This window comes from Phoenix dactylifera, chromosome 12 (genome assembly GCF_051530095.1).
Source record: "Phoenix dactylifera cultivar Ajwa chromosome 12, Ajwa_hap1_PhDact_Kaust_v1.1, whole genome shotgun sequence".
Classification (NCBI taxonomy): domain Eukaryota; kingdom Viridiplantae; phylum Streptophyta; class Magnoliopsida; order Arecales; family Arecaceae; genus Phoenix; species Phoenix dactylifera.
In genome coordinates, this window is record NC_143201.1 from 16,780,329 (window position 1) to 16,796,269 (window position 15,941).

Below are 15,941 nucleotides of genomic sequence, written 5' to 3' on the forward strand. Positions count from 1 at the left end.
ATTGATGAGGAACTCCACATCACCAATGACAGGGGAGGAGAGGCCTACATGTTAAGATCGAGGGAGGAGGGAATGGGAGGAGGGTCAGTGAGGTGGTGCTCCTTAACCTTGGCAAAGGTGAGGGGTTGAAGAATTTGATGGTGTTAGAGGTGGAACCCCTGAGTTGGAGTTGAGAGAGGAAGGAAAGGCTAGAGAGGAGAGGTGGAGGGGGGAAATGTTTGGGAGATGGGAGGTTAAAGGGATCGGATTAGGGTTTCTAAATTTTAAAAGAGTGAATTTAACCGATCTGTTAGGATGAATGGTTAGGATTGAATTAAAAAAACAATCACCATATGAATCTTGTATAAATATATAATAGAATTGTAAACAAAATATAATTTGTTCTCCAGATGGGGCTCGTGCTAGGCCAAGGCGAGGCCCGGACTTGGCTTGAAACTTAAATGGGCCCTAGGTTTTAGGCCTAAGCTCGATTTACACATCCATATGCTAGGCCCAAAGCCCAGCCCGAAGCTAGCCTGCTTGACTGTTTGTGGATTAGTCATGCCCATTTCTAACCCTAATTGGCACCAAATTAATTTAATGATAACTTATGAGTAGGAAATGCGGCATATCATGAAATCTAAAATATAGTATTGCTACCCACCTTAATGATTATTGCTTAGGCTCTCGAAGACTATGAAGCAAGTTGAAGGGTACTTTGGATGAGGATGGAACAAGGTTAAGTTTGATTTAGGGAACTGTATTTATTTTTGTGGAAAAAAGTTTTGGGCAAGCCACATTGGAAAATAATTAGCAACTGGGTCAACTTTATTTAGAGACAATCGTAAGGGAAATCGTGATTGAGGGGAAATTATTAATTCTCTAAGATAAGTTAGGGAAAAGGTGATTGATTATGAGCTATGTTTAAGAACAGGAGCTAGTTCAATGTACTTAATGTAACATTTTGAGAAATATAGTAAGGGTGTCGCAACTAGTGTTTGAACTATGGACGGCAATTGGGTTGGGTTAGATACGAATCGGGTTGGATGGGGTCAAATCAAATATTTGTTAACATAAATCCAACCCATTTATTAAATGAATCAAGAATCCAAACCCAAATTAAACCTTTTTATTAAATATGTAACCTGATTGGACCTGCATAACCTGTTTTCACTAATGGGTCTGATCATGTTATAAACGGGTTAAGTAGATTTGGTCACAATGCAATCCAACTATCAAATGGGTCAAAATGGGTTAAACAGTCTGGACACTAAACCTGAATGTGACATTTAGTAAAAGTGTTAGATTCACGGACCTGTTAGATCCATGGACCTGTTTATGACTCGGACCCCTATTTCGAGCCTTGGACCTCTCTCAAGTAGAGAGGGATGCTAACTAGCTGAACTAAGGCTGGATTGTGTACTTCATGTGTATATTTGTGTGTAATCTATGAATTCCCGATATAGTGACTTTGTATGACTTTCTCTTTTATGATTGTGTGAAAAGGAAAAAAATCTCTGGGAAAAAGTTAAGGTATAGAGGAGAGTGAATGGAAGATATAACTCTGCAATAGGGAGTGAGTACGTTAGGTTTTATGATGGATGATTCCTAAAGGCAGGGATTGATGGAGTTAAAACTATAATTTAGGCCATAGTTATCTCTAACAAATAACAAGATAATTAGAATTAATTTGCTGAATCTGCACTAACTACTAACCAAACTAGCTAGGATCCAAATAACCATAAAATTTTCATGATTGAACTAATGAAATTGAATGTGAAGCAAAACATAATATTTAGCATCTAGGCTTTTAGTTTTCTTGTGGTAGTGAAAGAAAATTAATAGCCGAAGATAGCTTTAAATTAATCCCAAAGCAATTTCATTGGTGATTATATAGACTTAAATGAACTAAATCTAACCTAGATGTACAAATACTTTGTGTTTTTAATCCCTTTGGCAGTTAGTAATTTGTGATTGTTTCTTATAGTCTTCTAATCAAGGTTCGTTGTCTCGATACTAGACTCCGTTCCGGTATTATCCTATTATAGTATCGATACGTGGTGCGGTACGAGACGGCGAGACATACTAAGTACTGATATGGTACAAGACTGCATACTGATTCAGTATCGGACCAGTATCGGTACTGACTGGTATGGCAAACCTTGCTCCTAATAATGGTTTCTAATAAAATCCAATTGAATTACAGGGTTTCATCAAATTTTTCAAATGACCTTGATCCATCTGTTTTAGTGAATGGACATTTTGATAGTCCACTTGGGTCTCCTGGTGCAGGCGATTGTGGTTCTTGTGTTGGTGAGTGCAGTTACAATGATACGAGCACATGATTATATACCTTAAGCAACATTTTGTACTTTCTCTCCTAACACTTGTCTTTCAAACTTCCCCAGCATCAATGCTTGAAGTAGCACGACTTATTATTGATTCTAACTGGATTCCACCTCGACCCATAATCTTTCTTTTCAATGGTGCGGAAGAACTCTTTCTTTTGGTAAGGTTTTTCAAATTTAGTTTGTGCATGAATTCTTTGCTCTCTCTGCATGTGTAGTTTCAATGACCATGCTATATTTGTTACATAGTTGATACTGAGTGATTAGTCATTCTTAAATTTTCTTGTGCTTTGTCTAAAATCTTTTTCTATTGGTGGTGCATCCTAACTAGTACGCTTGGAGCTCTTCAAGATAGGAGCTTGTCCAGGCAATCTACCTTTTTACAGATCTTCAGTTGCACTATAAGTGCAACTGCATTATAAGTGTGACGATTGTCTGCCAAACTGGACCGAACAGCCCGATCGGGCCCAGACTGAGCCGACCTGGTGGGGGATTTGGTCGGTTAGCCTATTGTGTTCGGAATCTATGGAGAATCGGGTTGGTTAGCCTAGTATATTCGGGATCGGTCCTGAACCGGCCAGAACCAATCCTGAACTCGCCGGAATCGGTCAGAACCGGACGGTTCTGTGCGAAATCGGTGTGAACCGGATAGTTCACACCAAGTCGGGCTGGTTCGAAACCGGCCCTCTTGCTTTTTCATAATGAAGCATTGGGAAAGTTTGAGGTTTCTCAGGCCTTCCCGACGTTCATTTCGGGGTTAGTGGAATCGTTCCGAACCGGGCAGTTCCGGCCGTTCTGAGCTGTATTGGCGGCTTATCGTCGCCCTCTCCTTTTCGGTACAGGCTCAGCACGACATGGTGCGGGCCTGCACTGACTCTTGCAGCTGGAGAACAGATACGGTGCTCGGTACTGGTTCCACTTCCCTAGTTCATTTTGTTTAGAACTTCTCCCCCTTCCCCCCACTGCGAAAATCACACCGTTTCAGCATGATTGAAAGAAGATCCAAGTCTAAATAAGGTGTGCTTCATGTTTTTTATATTATTTTCTTTTTTTTTGAGCTTCAAAAAATAGCTCGAAATTTGCAAAATAAGAAGAAATCATGCCAACATTTTTGATTTTGACTTAATTTTATGATATGGTGTAGAACTATGGATGATCTATACGATGACGTAAAAATTTTTAATTTTCAGATTTTATATAATTTTTAAAAACTAAAAATATATTTTTGGATTAAAAAATAAAAAAATATAAAAATAAAAAAAAATAAAAAATATAAAATCAGAAGCATATTTAGGGGCATGCAAGCTATTCTTCAGCTAAATTTGGTGTCCATTTTATAAAGTTTTGATGTGATCATGCGCATAATGGCCTAGGCCTAAATTTGAATTTTTTTTTGAGAAATATGTAGCCTTTTATGCATGCCCATGGGTCTAAAATATATGTAGCATTTATTATTGAATTCTACATGAATCTGAGCAGAAACTAATTTTTTATAATATTTATATTTAAAAATTATTTTTAAATTTAAAAATAATTAAAAATATATAATTAATACCGAAAATTATAAAAATTAAGCAGTATGTAATGCATATTTCAGAAGTATTTTTTGTGGTAAAAAATATATTTTCTGAATTTATGGTATTTAAATATATGTTTTAATTTAAAAATTATTAAAAATATATAAATAAATAAATAAAAAATATAAAAAATTAGTATTAGGTATTAAATAAATCAGATGTATTTTTTGAAATAAAATATATTTTTATCATAATAAAATTTTACTATTTTTAAATAATTGATAAATTGATATACTTGATAAACCTGCAGAAATGGAGCCATCAAAGAAAAAGAAACCAAAGCGTGACATTGATTGGGATTATGGGCAAGTGCTCTCGGATCGGCACCATTAAAAGTGCAACAAGTGTAACAAAGAGTTCGCAGGAGGAGGGATAACCAGGTTGAAGTAGCACTTAGCTGGTAGTTATTCCAACGTATCTATGCATTGAAAATGCTTATAAAAGGTTCGACAGCTGAGGAAGAAGCACTTCATTGATTTTATAGCAGTGAAGGAGAGGTTTTTCAAGAAGAAGGCGGAAGTGGACCGCCGAACGGCAGAGCCTTCCTATCACTCTAGAGAGTCAGAGGAGGCGTCTGCTCCAGATGACGAGGAAGCACAGATCCAGGCTTCTATTCAAACGAGCTTGGATGATCAGTGGCAACAGGATGAGATGACCAGGCATAGGGCTCGATTTGGGCTCTATACTACGAGTTAGGTTCTGATTTTACGAGTAGCAAGGCAAATCTAGAGTTCAGAAGGACCTCCTCAGGAAGGCCATCAGCAGAGGTGAGGCCGTGGCCGTATTGCATCTATGTTGGAGGCTTTTGGTAGCAAAAAGAATCCTCCAAGGAGATTCTACTAGGAGCCACCATCCAAACTTTAGATCCAAATGTGTTCCCCAGCAAGAATTCGAAACAGCAGAGGATTAACACAATACTAAAGAAAGATAAGAAGGATATGTGGCGATATATTGGATCCCGGTTCAACTTCAACCATATCTCAGCGAATATGGCAGACAATACGTACTATAGATCTGCCATATTATCCATACAAGCTGTCGGTCTCGATGTAGATCCTTCAAGACTGAAGGATATTTTCAGTGAGTTTTTTAACAATAATGAGGAGCTAGAGAAGTGGATTGCCTCATACAAAAGCAAGTGGTCCACATATGGACTGGCAGTGATGTGTGATGGTTGGACTGATCCTACTAGGTAGAGCATCAACTTCTTGACATATTGTGATATGAAATTTTTTTTCATAAGTCGGTTGATGCTTCCGATTAGGTGCACGACGCCATGTATATCCACAGATTGATGAAAGAGGTGATTGATCATGCAGGAGAAGAGAATGTCGTGTAGGTCATTACTGATAATGGGCTACGATATAAGGCTGGCGGAGAGATCTTTATAGAACGGCGGCCATCTATGTTTTGGACCCCATGTGCTGTACATTGTATCGACTTCATGTTGATGGATATTGTGAAGATTCATACGGTACAATAGATAATGGAGACAGTCCAAACCATCACCAGATATATTTATAACCATACATGAGTTCTATCACTGATGAGAAGATATGCAGGGAGAGAGATCTTTAGACCAGGAGTAACACGGTTTGCTACCAACTACAATGCACTTGATAACCTTCTTTTGAGGAAAGCAGCTCTATGTCAGATGTTTGTCAGTTCCGAGCGGCAGAAAAATAGATTTGCGAGGGCCGACACTGAAGGGAGCACTGTTGAGGACTTGGTGACGAGGTAGATATTTTGGTAGCGGGCCGAGATGATAGTGAAGGCTATCAAACCATTGTACGAAGTGCTACAGGTCATGGACAGTGAGAGGTATCCCCAATTGAGCTTTTTGTATTATATGATGGAGAGGGCAAAGATTCAGATTAAGAAGGCAATTTCGACATATGCCCAGGAGTACATCGACATCATTGAGTGGTGGTGGGTCTACCGGATGGGTAAGAACTTGCATCTAGTAGGTAAGAAAGAACATTGAAAATTAGACTACTTCTATGCTTGTACAATTTTACTAAGACAATAACGAATTCTATCTGCAGCATACTATCTAAACCCGAGGTTTTAGTACACCATACCTGTAATCGATATGGATGATGAACTTCTGGCTGCTTTGCGTAATGCGATTTACAAGATGGAGCCTGATCTAGAAGTCGTGGCCCTCTGCATAATGTGATTTACATTGTATCGACTTAATTGGCCACAAGCTTTGCGTTGATTCATATCATAGTCAACCAGGAGAATTGTTTTTCTAATTCTATCTAGAGCCACAACTAGGTAGTATGAAAATATTCAATGGTTTGGATCATTCAAACGGTCAAGCCGGGTGCTGGTCTTATCATTCTGATCATGAGAGAAGAACTTTAGCTGCTGCAGCTATCCCATTTTTTTGATGGAACAATACCTCTTGTGGAACTTAGAGCTGCTTGCGAGGGCCTTTAATGGCTGTTAGGGTCCTGCATGCTTCTAATGTTTGGATAGTGGGTGATTCTCAAATTGTCATCACTTGGTTAAATGGTTCTGGGGACTGATCATCCTTGCCTATGAAATATTAACCGGTTCAAAGTGACTCTCATCAACTTCCAAGCCTCACAGATATTTCAAGAGGGTGAGTTGGAAGAGGATTTTCTAGCTAGTAAGGCAGGGGCTATGGAGCAGCCAAGTATTTGGAGCCTCTTCCTTCTGCAAGTTTGTCATCCTGCCAATGTTTCTGCTTTAACCTTTCTATGGCTTTAACTGGGGGACTATGGAGCAGCCAGGGATTTGGATGGAAGGACCTCTTCCCTCTGCAAGTTTGTTATCTTGCTCAAGCTGATGCTACTTTTGTAACCTAAGGCTTTACTGGTTTGATCCCTCTCTTGAATTTTAAGACGATGCTGGCTAGAACTTGTTGCTATTCCTCGTGACAACACCCTTTCCTTTCTTGAAAGTGATTGTGGTCAGCTGTGAATATATTTTAGGTACCAATTGGGAACTGATTAGTTGTGCATATTAAGAACCAATTACTAGAGTTTATCTTGTAAATGTTTATTAGGAATGTCAATGTTAATTTAAACACCTGTCTTTAGATTTTTTTTCATGTATATCATCTTTATATTCTTACATTATCTACTGACTGTTTTATGCTTATTATTTTCTAGGGTTCTCATGGCTTTGTCAAGACGCATAAATGGAGCAATATAGTTGGTGCTTTTATAAATATTGAAGCATCTGGAACTGGTGGTCTTGGTAATGAACTCCTTAGTCTTAACTTGCATTATTTTTACATGTTGGCAACATATACTTGCATGCAACGAAACCTGTTTCAGTTAGAGTTTGATCAAATTAAACTACATGCATCTTGACTCTTTTCATAGCTGTCAAACAGCCCTTGTATCCTAGGCGATGGACGCTCGTATATCCTAGGTGATTGCCTGTGCGACAGCCCAAGCGCCTAAGCAGTGCCTAGGCAACTGGATTTTTTTCCATAAACGGGGCGAGCCCTTAGGTTTAGAACCCCCTAACCCGACATGCACATGTTTGGGTAGAGGATAACCCTCAATCCTCTAGCCTCTGGATTAGAGGCATGTGGCTGTACGCTGATTGAGTTGAGAAGAGAATTTCTCTAAGAGAGAGAGAGAGAGAGATAGAGAGAGAGAGAGGGAGGGAAGGAGGCTGACTTACCATGAGGCCTCTCAGATCCTTGCCGATCGCCATTGGTTGGAGCTTGTTGTGGCCGAGAGTTATTGGGTGGTGGGACGACGGTCCAATCCTTAAAAGAATAACATTGGAGGGCGGGAGGGAAGAAAGAGAGGAGAAAAGAAGGGAGAATTGACCTCAATCAATCGTTGATCAGTAGATACATGATTTCGCTGCTCTTGATTTTTGAAGATACATGATTCTGCCTCATAATTTGTAACAAAATAGAAAATGGATGAGCCGAGGAAATGGCCTCATTAATTTGTTGAATATTTGCATCTTAGTTGCCAGAAATCCTTACTGGTCTGTGCTATCCATGACTGTAAACTTCTCTTTCCTTCTTCAAATGAGTGATCTGCAAAGTTGATTTGAGGTTTGATTTTGGGTTGATTTGGGGTAGTTTTTTCATGAATTGGTTTCGAGGGGTCTTGGTAGCAGTTCCTGTCTGTTTGGTATATACCTGCTGGTATGGGCTGGTATACCTAGTATTTTGAATATCGCGCCAATATTACCAATCTATAAAGCACAAATTAGTGACCACTTGCTGATTAGTGTTGAGATGGATTCTTGGAGTTGGATGTGAGAGTCTAATTAACAATGAATAGTTTCATACTGCTGAGTAGGATGATGTAGATGAATTACTATCCACTTTTTTTCTCCCCACTAAAAGAGAATATCTGACTTTAATATGTGAAAGTAAAAAAATGACTAATATTCTACTTTTTTTGCTCTTCGTTGCTACAGAGCATGATGATTCACCTGTCTATAATTCGTGTTTTTAGTCATATGATCAACATGTTACACGTGCTTTTCCAATTCCTACATCCTATTATAGAAGCTTCTATTTTTATTCCTTGACTAACAACTAATCCTTTTTTTCTATTCGGTTATCAGTAAGTTACAACCTCTACATGGTTTGGTTTGTTTGTTTTGAAGTTGAATACACTTATGTTTCATTGAACTCTCTACTTGCCTTTTCCAGTGTCTTTAATACTTGATATGAGCCTGAACATGCAGCTTGTTTGCCATGACAATTTTTTTTCAGTCAAGCCAGCATCATTATGAGTTCTATAAATTATAATAATCACTTTCTATGAAAATGGGTGGATATTTTATTTTGCAATCCTTGCCTCTTTAACTTACCTTTTGATCAACAGATTTGGTTTGTCAATCTGGACCTGGGTCTTGGCCTTCACATGTATATGCTCAATCTGCACAGTATCCAATGGCAAATAGTGCAGCACAGGTTCCTCTTTTTCTCATATCCTTGGTGTCTAACTGCTTTGATACTGTTTCATATGCTTTGGGTTTATTAAGAAATCTATGTATTCTGAAAATTAACAGATACGTTTTGCAGTATGCATCCACTAGTTTTATAACTACTGAGGATTAAGATCTAGCAATAGTCATATGTTTTTGGATGCAGGCACAATTTAATTATGTTGTAATACTGAAAAGAAATTTACAATTTGGTATCTAAGAAACAGTTATACTGACATGGCTATCATTGGAGCTTCCTTTCTCATTTTGTAGTAAAATTAAATTGTGGTGCTCTGTTTTGAACTTGTGCTGTTCAAATGAGATAAGTGGTTTCGATTCAAATAATTTGTGCTGTTCAGAATCTGAAACCATGTTTAAGATCTTTGGAAGGCATTTTATAGGCTTGAGTGCATAAGAATTAAGTTTTAGTGAGAAAAGAGATTGGATTCATTGTTTAAACAAGAAAATCTAATATTTGTCCTCGTTACTTGATCAGTTTTAAGGCTTATAAAGTTAGCTAGGAACTTGTTTCATTGTGTCCTATTATTTTTTATTTTCTTTTTGTTTGTGGCAGATCATTTAATATCTTTGCAATTGCATGGTGAATCCTCTATCTTCACAATGTGATCCTTTTAAGGTTTATTGGAGATGTTTAGGATAGTATTTAATGATGAGCTATTAAAATTTTTCTTGTCATCTTGGTGTTATGTTGTTTTCATTGCCATGCGTATGATTGTGGTGAAAAAATTTTGTAATCCATGGCATTAGGGTAAATGCTAATGACTCTGTTTTGTTAATGATGAAATGCTTGGACTTTAGTCTGATGTACACAATTTTTGGAGACCCAAACTAGTTGACGGGGTAAACCCGGTCGACCCATCATCCCTCATGCTTTGGGTGTTGGATCAGTCTAAAACATGTTTATCCAAAAACCCATCTTGACCATCCATGAGGGGTTCAATTGTCCAAATTGCTCAAATTAGATGGCAATGACTCAAACACGTCATTACCCACTCCACCGATCTTTTAATCTTACATTCTTAGATTCTTACCGTTGTCAGAATTTAGTGTGAGTGTGGGAATGGGTACCAGTGCAAGTGCGGTGAAGCAGATATTTTGGAAATACTTTTACTCAGGAAGCATTTAGGAATTGGGCGCAGGTTCAGGACTCAAGGAAGATTGGGAATCCAGTGCACTGCCCTAGGTAAAAGATTCCAACTATTAAGTTCTCATTCCTTATTAGATCCTATCATATCTAAATGTTGTTGATGTCAGGAAGACTCCAATCATTGACCCCCTCTCTTTTTCTTGCATGCTGGATCATGGAGTTGTCCATGCTTAAGAAAGAAGCAATGTCTGTGGAGGTGGCAATTCATTGGAGGTGGGACTGCCAAGGGTGAGAGGCTAATTTAAGGATAGTGGTGGAGGGTTTGTGTGGTCATATTTGGAGATCTCCAGATGGTGAATCCCCTTCACCTCTTCTTCTAATGATGGCCTGGAGTGGTGTGATTTGATAGATCAAGGTTTGGTTCTTGGATTTGTAGTTTTAAGGAGAGAACCTCTTCTTCTAGTTTGAAGAAATGAGAGATTGATGGTGTATAGGAGGGAGGGCAAGGAGGTTGGGAAGGTGACATGGAGAGAAGAGAGGAGGCTCGAGATTGAAGCGAGAACATCCCAACGTAATACTATACATGTTTTGAAAGTTGCTAAAAAGCTTGGGCATCGGGTTTAAGGGCAGTTGAATGGTGGATCTGTGATCCAACCATGAGAACTAAGTGGTCTTGGTCAACACTTTCAAAACACCAATCATATGTAATGGGAGAGAGTTTACACAGTTAAGATTCTTTTTTAAATACTTCTAGATTTCTACTTGTGAGATTGTGAAAAATTTGAAGTTCTCTGATAATGGATATCAAGTTTTAAAATACTGATTGATACAACTTATGCATGAACTAAGCCTGGCAGTACAAAGGGGCATTAGTTCAGGCAAATATCTCTTGGACTGCACCTGAATTGCTCAAATCCATCTCAGATTGTGCAGTTTAGGGCAGATTGATGTCGCTTGGAATAACCAAAACAACCCCTTTTTGCAATTGTTCTGCACTATTTAAGGTGGAAATTAGGTAAGGTATAAGGGAAGACTGCCTAGGAGATTTGCTTGCAGGAGTGATGCTCGGTTTTTGATTTATGGGGCTGAAAAAGGCACTCTAGGTGAATCTTCTCCCTTCATTTTCTTCCTTATTGATTCAAAAAATCTGAATGAGATTTTCTGTTAAAAAGTGTGTATTTTGTCAAATGAGGATTAAATGTTATTTAATTATTTGAAGGTGGAATTAGATAAGGATAACAGAAGACTGCCTAGGAGATTAGCTTGCAGGAGTGATTCTCGGTTTTTGATTTATGGGGCTGAAAAAGGCACTCTAGGTAAATCTCTTCCTTCTTGATTCAAAAAATCTGAATGAGATTTTCTGTTAAAAACTGTGTATTATGTCAAATGAGGAGTAAATGTTATTTAATCATCAGATTCATCTAATGCATGAAGTTATGAACCCAATATCAAAAGCATTGATTTTTGAGTTGTTGGGTTGGATTCCGAATCCTACTTCCAAAAATCATGTAGGTAGGAAAATAACCCAACAGAGTCTATACTAAGGGTGTATCGACCGTATATGGTTGTACCCATTGATACACTTTGTTGGCATCATCCTTGGTACAACATGTACCTTACCTACTCTCAGTCGGTATGGCCTTACAGCTTGATTATTTAGAACTTTGTAGGTACCTAATTTGATAAAAATGAGTGGAGTTATTATGCTTGTGTCCATATCATAAACTACTACCTGGGCCTTATTCTTCATGGGAATCCCAAAAAGGTTCTTTGGAGCATGATTATAGATTGTTATGCTTGATGCTATTTTCCTAAGAAAAGTTCAACCGTACCCATGGTGGTTATGTTAGCTAGATAAAAAGAATTTTTGGCTTTTTGTGCACCGTCTTAATATTGGACCATCTCTCTCTTCCTTCAATTTATAAATGGACAAAAAGAGGTTTCATCTCATGTGGGAGTGGGCTTGCACTCCCATTAGCATTAGTGAGATGTCATGGTAAAATTTTGACTTTGACTATGTACTTGTGATGGAGGACACTAGGGTTTAGGTCAAAAGTAGGAGTAGATGACAATCTTCAGGATGCCCTTATTTTATTTGTTGATATTTGATAACAAGGTCAATAAAGGTTTCAAGGGACTTAGTGCATAGATGTTTTAGGTTCTGACGAATAGAAGGAAGGGATCAAGGTCTAGGGTTGTTAAGGTTTCAACTAAATCTAAAAGCTTCTAGGGTTCTTATAGGATCAAAGGATGTCATTGGGCTTAAAAATTTCAAAGGTGCAATCAGATTTGCAAATGTAAAGGAAATTTATATGAGTTCAAATCAGACCTTGTGGCAGCAAAGAAAATCCAGTTCAGATCTAGGACTTTTCCTCTTGTTGTTCCAGCTTTAAGAACTTCAAAAATAGCTTAAAAATCACATAAATTATGTTAATCAACGAATACCAAGGTAGCTATTTTTACAATTTTTTATTAAATATCGACACTTAATCCATGCTTCTTACATTTATTCCTTGAAAGGGAACAATGATAGGCCAGGTGGGGTTTTCTGTCACTCGTGCCATGGCTACCGTGAATCCTTCTAAATTAAACAGTGATTAGAGGATATTGGCTCTTCAAATTCATCATTCTTCTTCAAGGTCCTCAAGCTAATTTTTGTGAGGTTTTCTTAGGCCTAGCGTGTAGTGCAAGTAAGGCACTGAATAGGGTGGTCACTGTGGTATCTTATTATTAATGGAGATGGGTGCGGCTTGCTTATATCTGGAGTTTGACTTTCTTGAAGCATTTCAAGAACGGCAGCTCAAATGGCTAGAGGTAAAATGTATGTGTTAGCCCCGCCCTTCTTCTTCTTGATAACCAGTACTTGTGACTCCCCCCTTCTCTCACTTCTCTAATACCTTGTAATATATCCGCCTTGACTCCCACTGCTTCTTTGCTTGCTTGCATGGGCAGACAGGTGACAAGTCCATTTATGGACCGGATATCCCCCCGAGGGGGCAGGGGGGTAACGTCCATCTAATCTGGAAGTAGGTGTTTGAGCTTTTTAGGCGGGGCGTATTTCCTTTGGCTATATAATCGTGTGGTTTCTGGAAATTTCTACAAATGCACGGCGAGCCCATGCAAAGGCTTTGGTTAAGATATGCCAAATTCATCTTATGAATTTGGCTCTCTTCTTTGCCTTGTGCACTTCACTCCTAAATAAAAATCCTTCTTTCTTATTGCATCTGGTGGATTGTGTTCATAAATGTTACTTTTATTGATAATAAATATGAAACTAAAGGTCTAGTTCAGGAAGCTCTTGTATCTTGGTTTAAATAGACTGCCTGATTATATCATGGTTGGAGCAGGTCAGAAACATCCAACTAAGGCTTGCAGCAAACTGGAACCCTTTTTCTCTTGCTTTGAAGTAAACTTTACGTAGAGGAGCTAATTTATTTATCTGTACATCATTAATCCTCCACTTATCATTTGATTCGATTGCTGGTGGAATTAATGTAGTATGTTGTTTTCCAGCATCTTCACTGTCCAAACAATTCTGTGTGCTGTGACATTTACTTACATGTTTTCATGATGATGTTGCTGTATGAAAGATGTGGTAGCGGCTGAAAAACCTATTTTTTTCATAATGTTGGCTGGTGTGGCATGATTGTCCCATCCTTAGGCTGATGGAGATACTGACTTTTGTAGTTTGTCATACCTAAATGGAAGAGTTCAATGGAGAGAGAGATTTTTCCTAGATGATGTTTTAACTGTTAAGGGAATTACTTGTGTCTATATGTTTTTGGCATGATATTTTTGTGTTGTTTCAATATATGCATCTTTCTTAAGTTCATACATTTCTGTCCTCTACAGCATTAATCTAGTGATTGAATCTCTGCTTATACAGGATGCATTTGGCATTATCCCTGGCGATACAGATTATAGAATGTTTGCTGAAGATTATGGCGATATTCCAGGACTGGATATTATCTTTGTCCTTGGTGGTTATTTCTATCACACCTCTTACGATACATTGGAAAGACTATTGTATGCATTAAAGATACTATTTAGATTATGCCATTTCATGAACAACTTAGAACTTGTAGTGCAGTATGGTTTTTTTAATTTTTAAAAATATTTGCACACCAGACCTGGAAGCATCCAAGCACGTGGTGAGAATTTGTTCAGCCTCATTGAGGCATTTGCAAGTTCTTCAATGGTGTTGAATGCCAATGAAAGAACTTTAAAAGTTGCAGAAAATGGAGCCAAGACTGATCGGGCTGTCTTTTTCGATTATTTGTCTTGGTTTATGGTGAGATTTTGTTTTTTAGATTGAGGCATTTTCACATATTGTTCTCCGATCAGCTGCATGATTGGTTACTACTGTAATTCATGCTACCACGTAAATATCATGGCAAGAGATGAAGTAACTTGATTAAGTTGCAAAATTAAATAACAGATCATGCTGCTTCCTTTTTTTATGTGTTTCAGATATTTTATTCCAGAAAGGTATCCATGGTACTTCATGGTCTGCCATTAGTCATATTCCTTCTGATGCCATTATTTCTGCGGCTTCCAGATTCTGCAATGCACTGTTGGTTTGCAACCTTCTCTGACTTCTTAAAAGGTATGCCATTGTGTTGAACTTCATGAAGATAAATTCTCAGGGCTTTTGATGTTTATACATTAGAATGCAGCATTTTCTCACTGCATCCCTTCATGCGCACTCGCAAGAAATTTAACCTGAATATCTCTCTGCTTATTTCCAGATTTTTATTTCTGTAGATGTTTGGTGCTCCTTATATTGTCTTGTGGCCATATAAGGGATATGGATAGGTTGTTTTATGTTCAATTGACTTGAAGGCTCATGAGATAGCATAACTTCACTTACTTTCCATCATATGGGATGCTTTGACTATATTTAAACACTAGGAATTCTAACCTTGAACCAATATGGTTGTGATATTTGTCATCTTCTCTCCTTTTAGTTTTTCAATTTCCCGCAATTTCCTGACTTTAATATACTTTTGTACTTTCCATAGTTAACATAGGGACCGACTTTATAACAGTGTGTGCACTGTTTGATATTGCCAAGCTGGTGTCTCATTAATAAAGCAAATGAAGAGATATCAATTGGATTGACAATTTCACAACTTCAGGTTAGGATGTCAGCTTGTGTTAAAGTTGTTGCAAGGATTGAAAAGCTGGTGCCGGTACCTATGCCGGGCACTGGCTAGCATTGCTGAACTAGCAAGCTGGCACATATTGTGGTATGACCAATTTTGGCTGGGATGGATGGTTCTTTTCTTTTTCTTACCTTGATTTTTTAAGCTCATTTTTCATGGAGGTAGGTTATTTTTGATGCATTAAAATGTTATCTTAATCTTGTACATAGCCTCCATTAATTGAAAATGGATGCATATGTGTTAACATAAACATAAGATAAATGTTGATGTCTGAGGGCCTTGCACAACCTTGTTCGTTGATTGTAGTGCCGTCTCCATCGCTACCTAATACTATATTCAATTTTCTATCCTAACGTTTTTTCTTTTGCTTAATTTCTATTTTTCAGAAAAATCTCACCCAATTGATTTTCTTGTCCCCTCAAGTTAATCGGGCACATAGTTTGACAGTATGACATGGTGCACCCAATTTAGTGTTAATGTCTTTATCTGCACATCTATCTTATAAAGGCTATTTACATGGTCAATGATTTGGCTTGTTGTAATGAAGAGATAAATTTTTTGTTGACTCACAACCCCATGTCTTCAACTACTGACCTCTTCAGCGAAGTATATATTATAATGATGTGCTGACAAGATTTGTAAAAGTATAAGTTCATAGCCATAATGTCTCATTCCTATCATTAACGATGAGCTCTTCTGCTGCTCAAATTAAATTCTTCTCAAAGGGCAATTTTATATTTTATATGGAAGACTAGGCTCATTTACCATTTATGATTTTTACCTCTACTTATTATATTTATCTAATTACATGGTAGCAGTTTTC

The 15,941-nt window shown here is 37.8% G+C and overlaps 1 protein-coding gene across 1 annotated transcript in view; it reads left to right on the plus strand.

The window, feature by feature from the left end:
* The window catches only part of LOC103695695 (Zn-dependent exopeptidases superfamily protein), a 44,517-nt gene that overhangs the window by 9,168 nt on the left and 19,408 nt on the right, over nucleotides 1–15,941 (plus strand). The window contains exons 4-10 of the mRNA XM_039118412.3: nucleotides 2,186–2,292; nucleotides 2,388–2,488; nucleotides 7,048–7,135; nucleotides 8,743–8,831; nucleotides 13,840–13,979; nucleotides 14,082–14,244; nucleotides 14,424–14,559. Of these exons, the coding sequence (XP_038974340.2) occupies nucleotides 2,186–2,292; nucleotides 2,388–2,488; nucleotides 7,048–7,135; nucleotides 8,743–8,831; nucleotides 13,840–13,979; nucleotides 14,082–14,244; nucleotides 14,424–14,559 (824 nt within the window). The remainder of the gene's footprint in view (nucleotides 1–2,185; nucleotides 2,293–2,387; nucleotides 2,489–7,047; nucleotides 7,136–8,742; nucleotides 8,832–13,839; nucleotides 13,980–14,081; nucleotides 14,245–14,423; nucleotides 14,560–15,941) is intronic.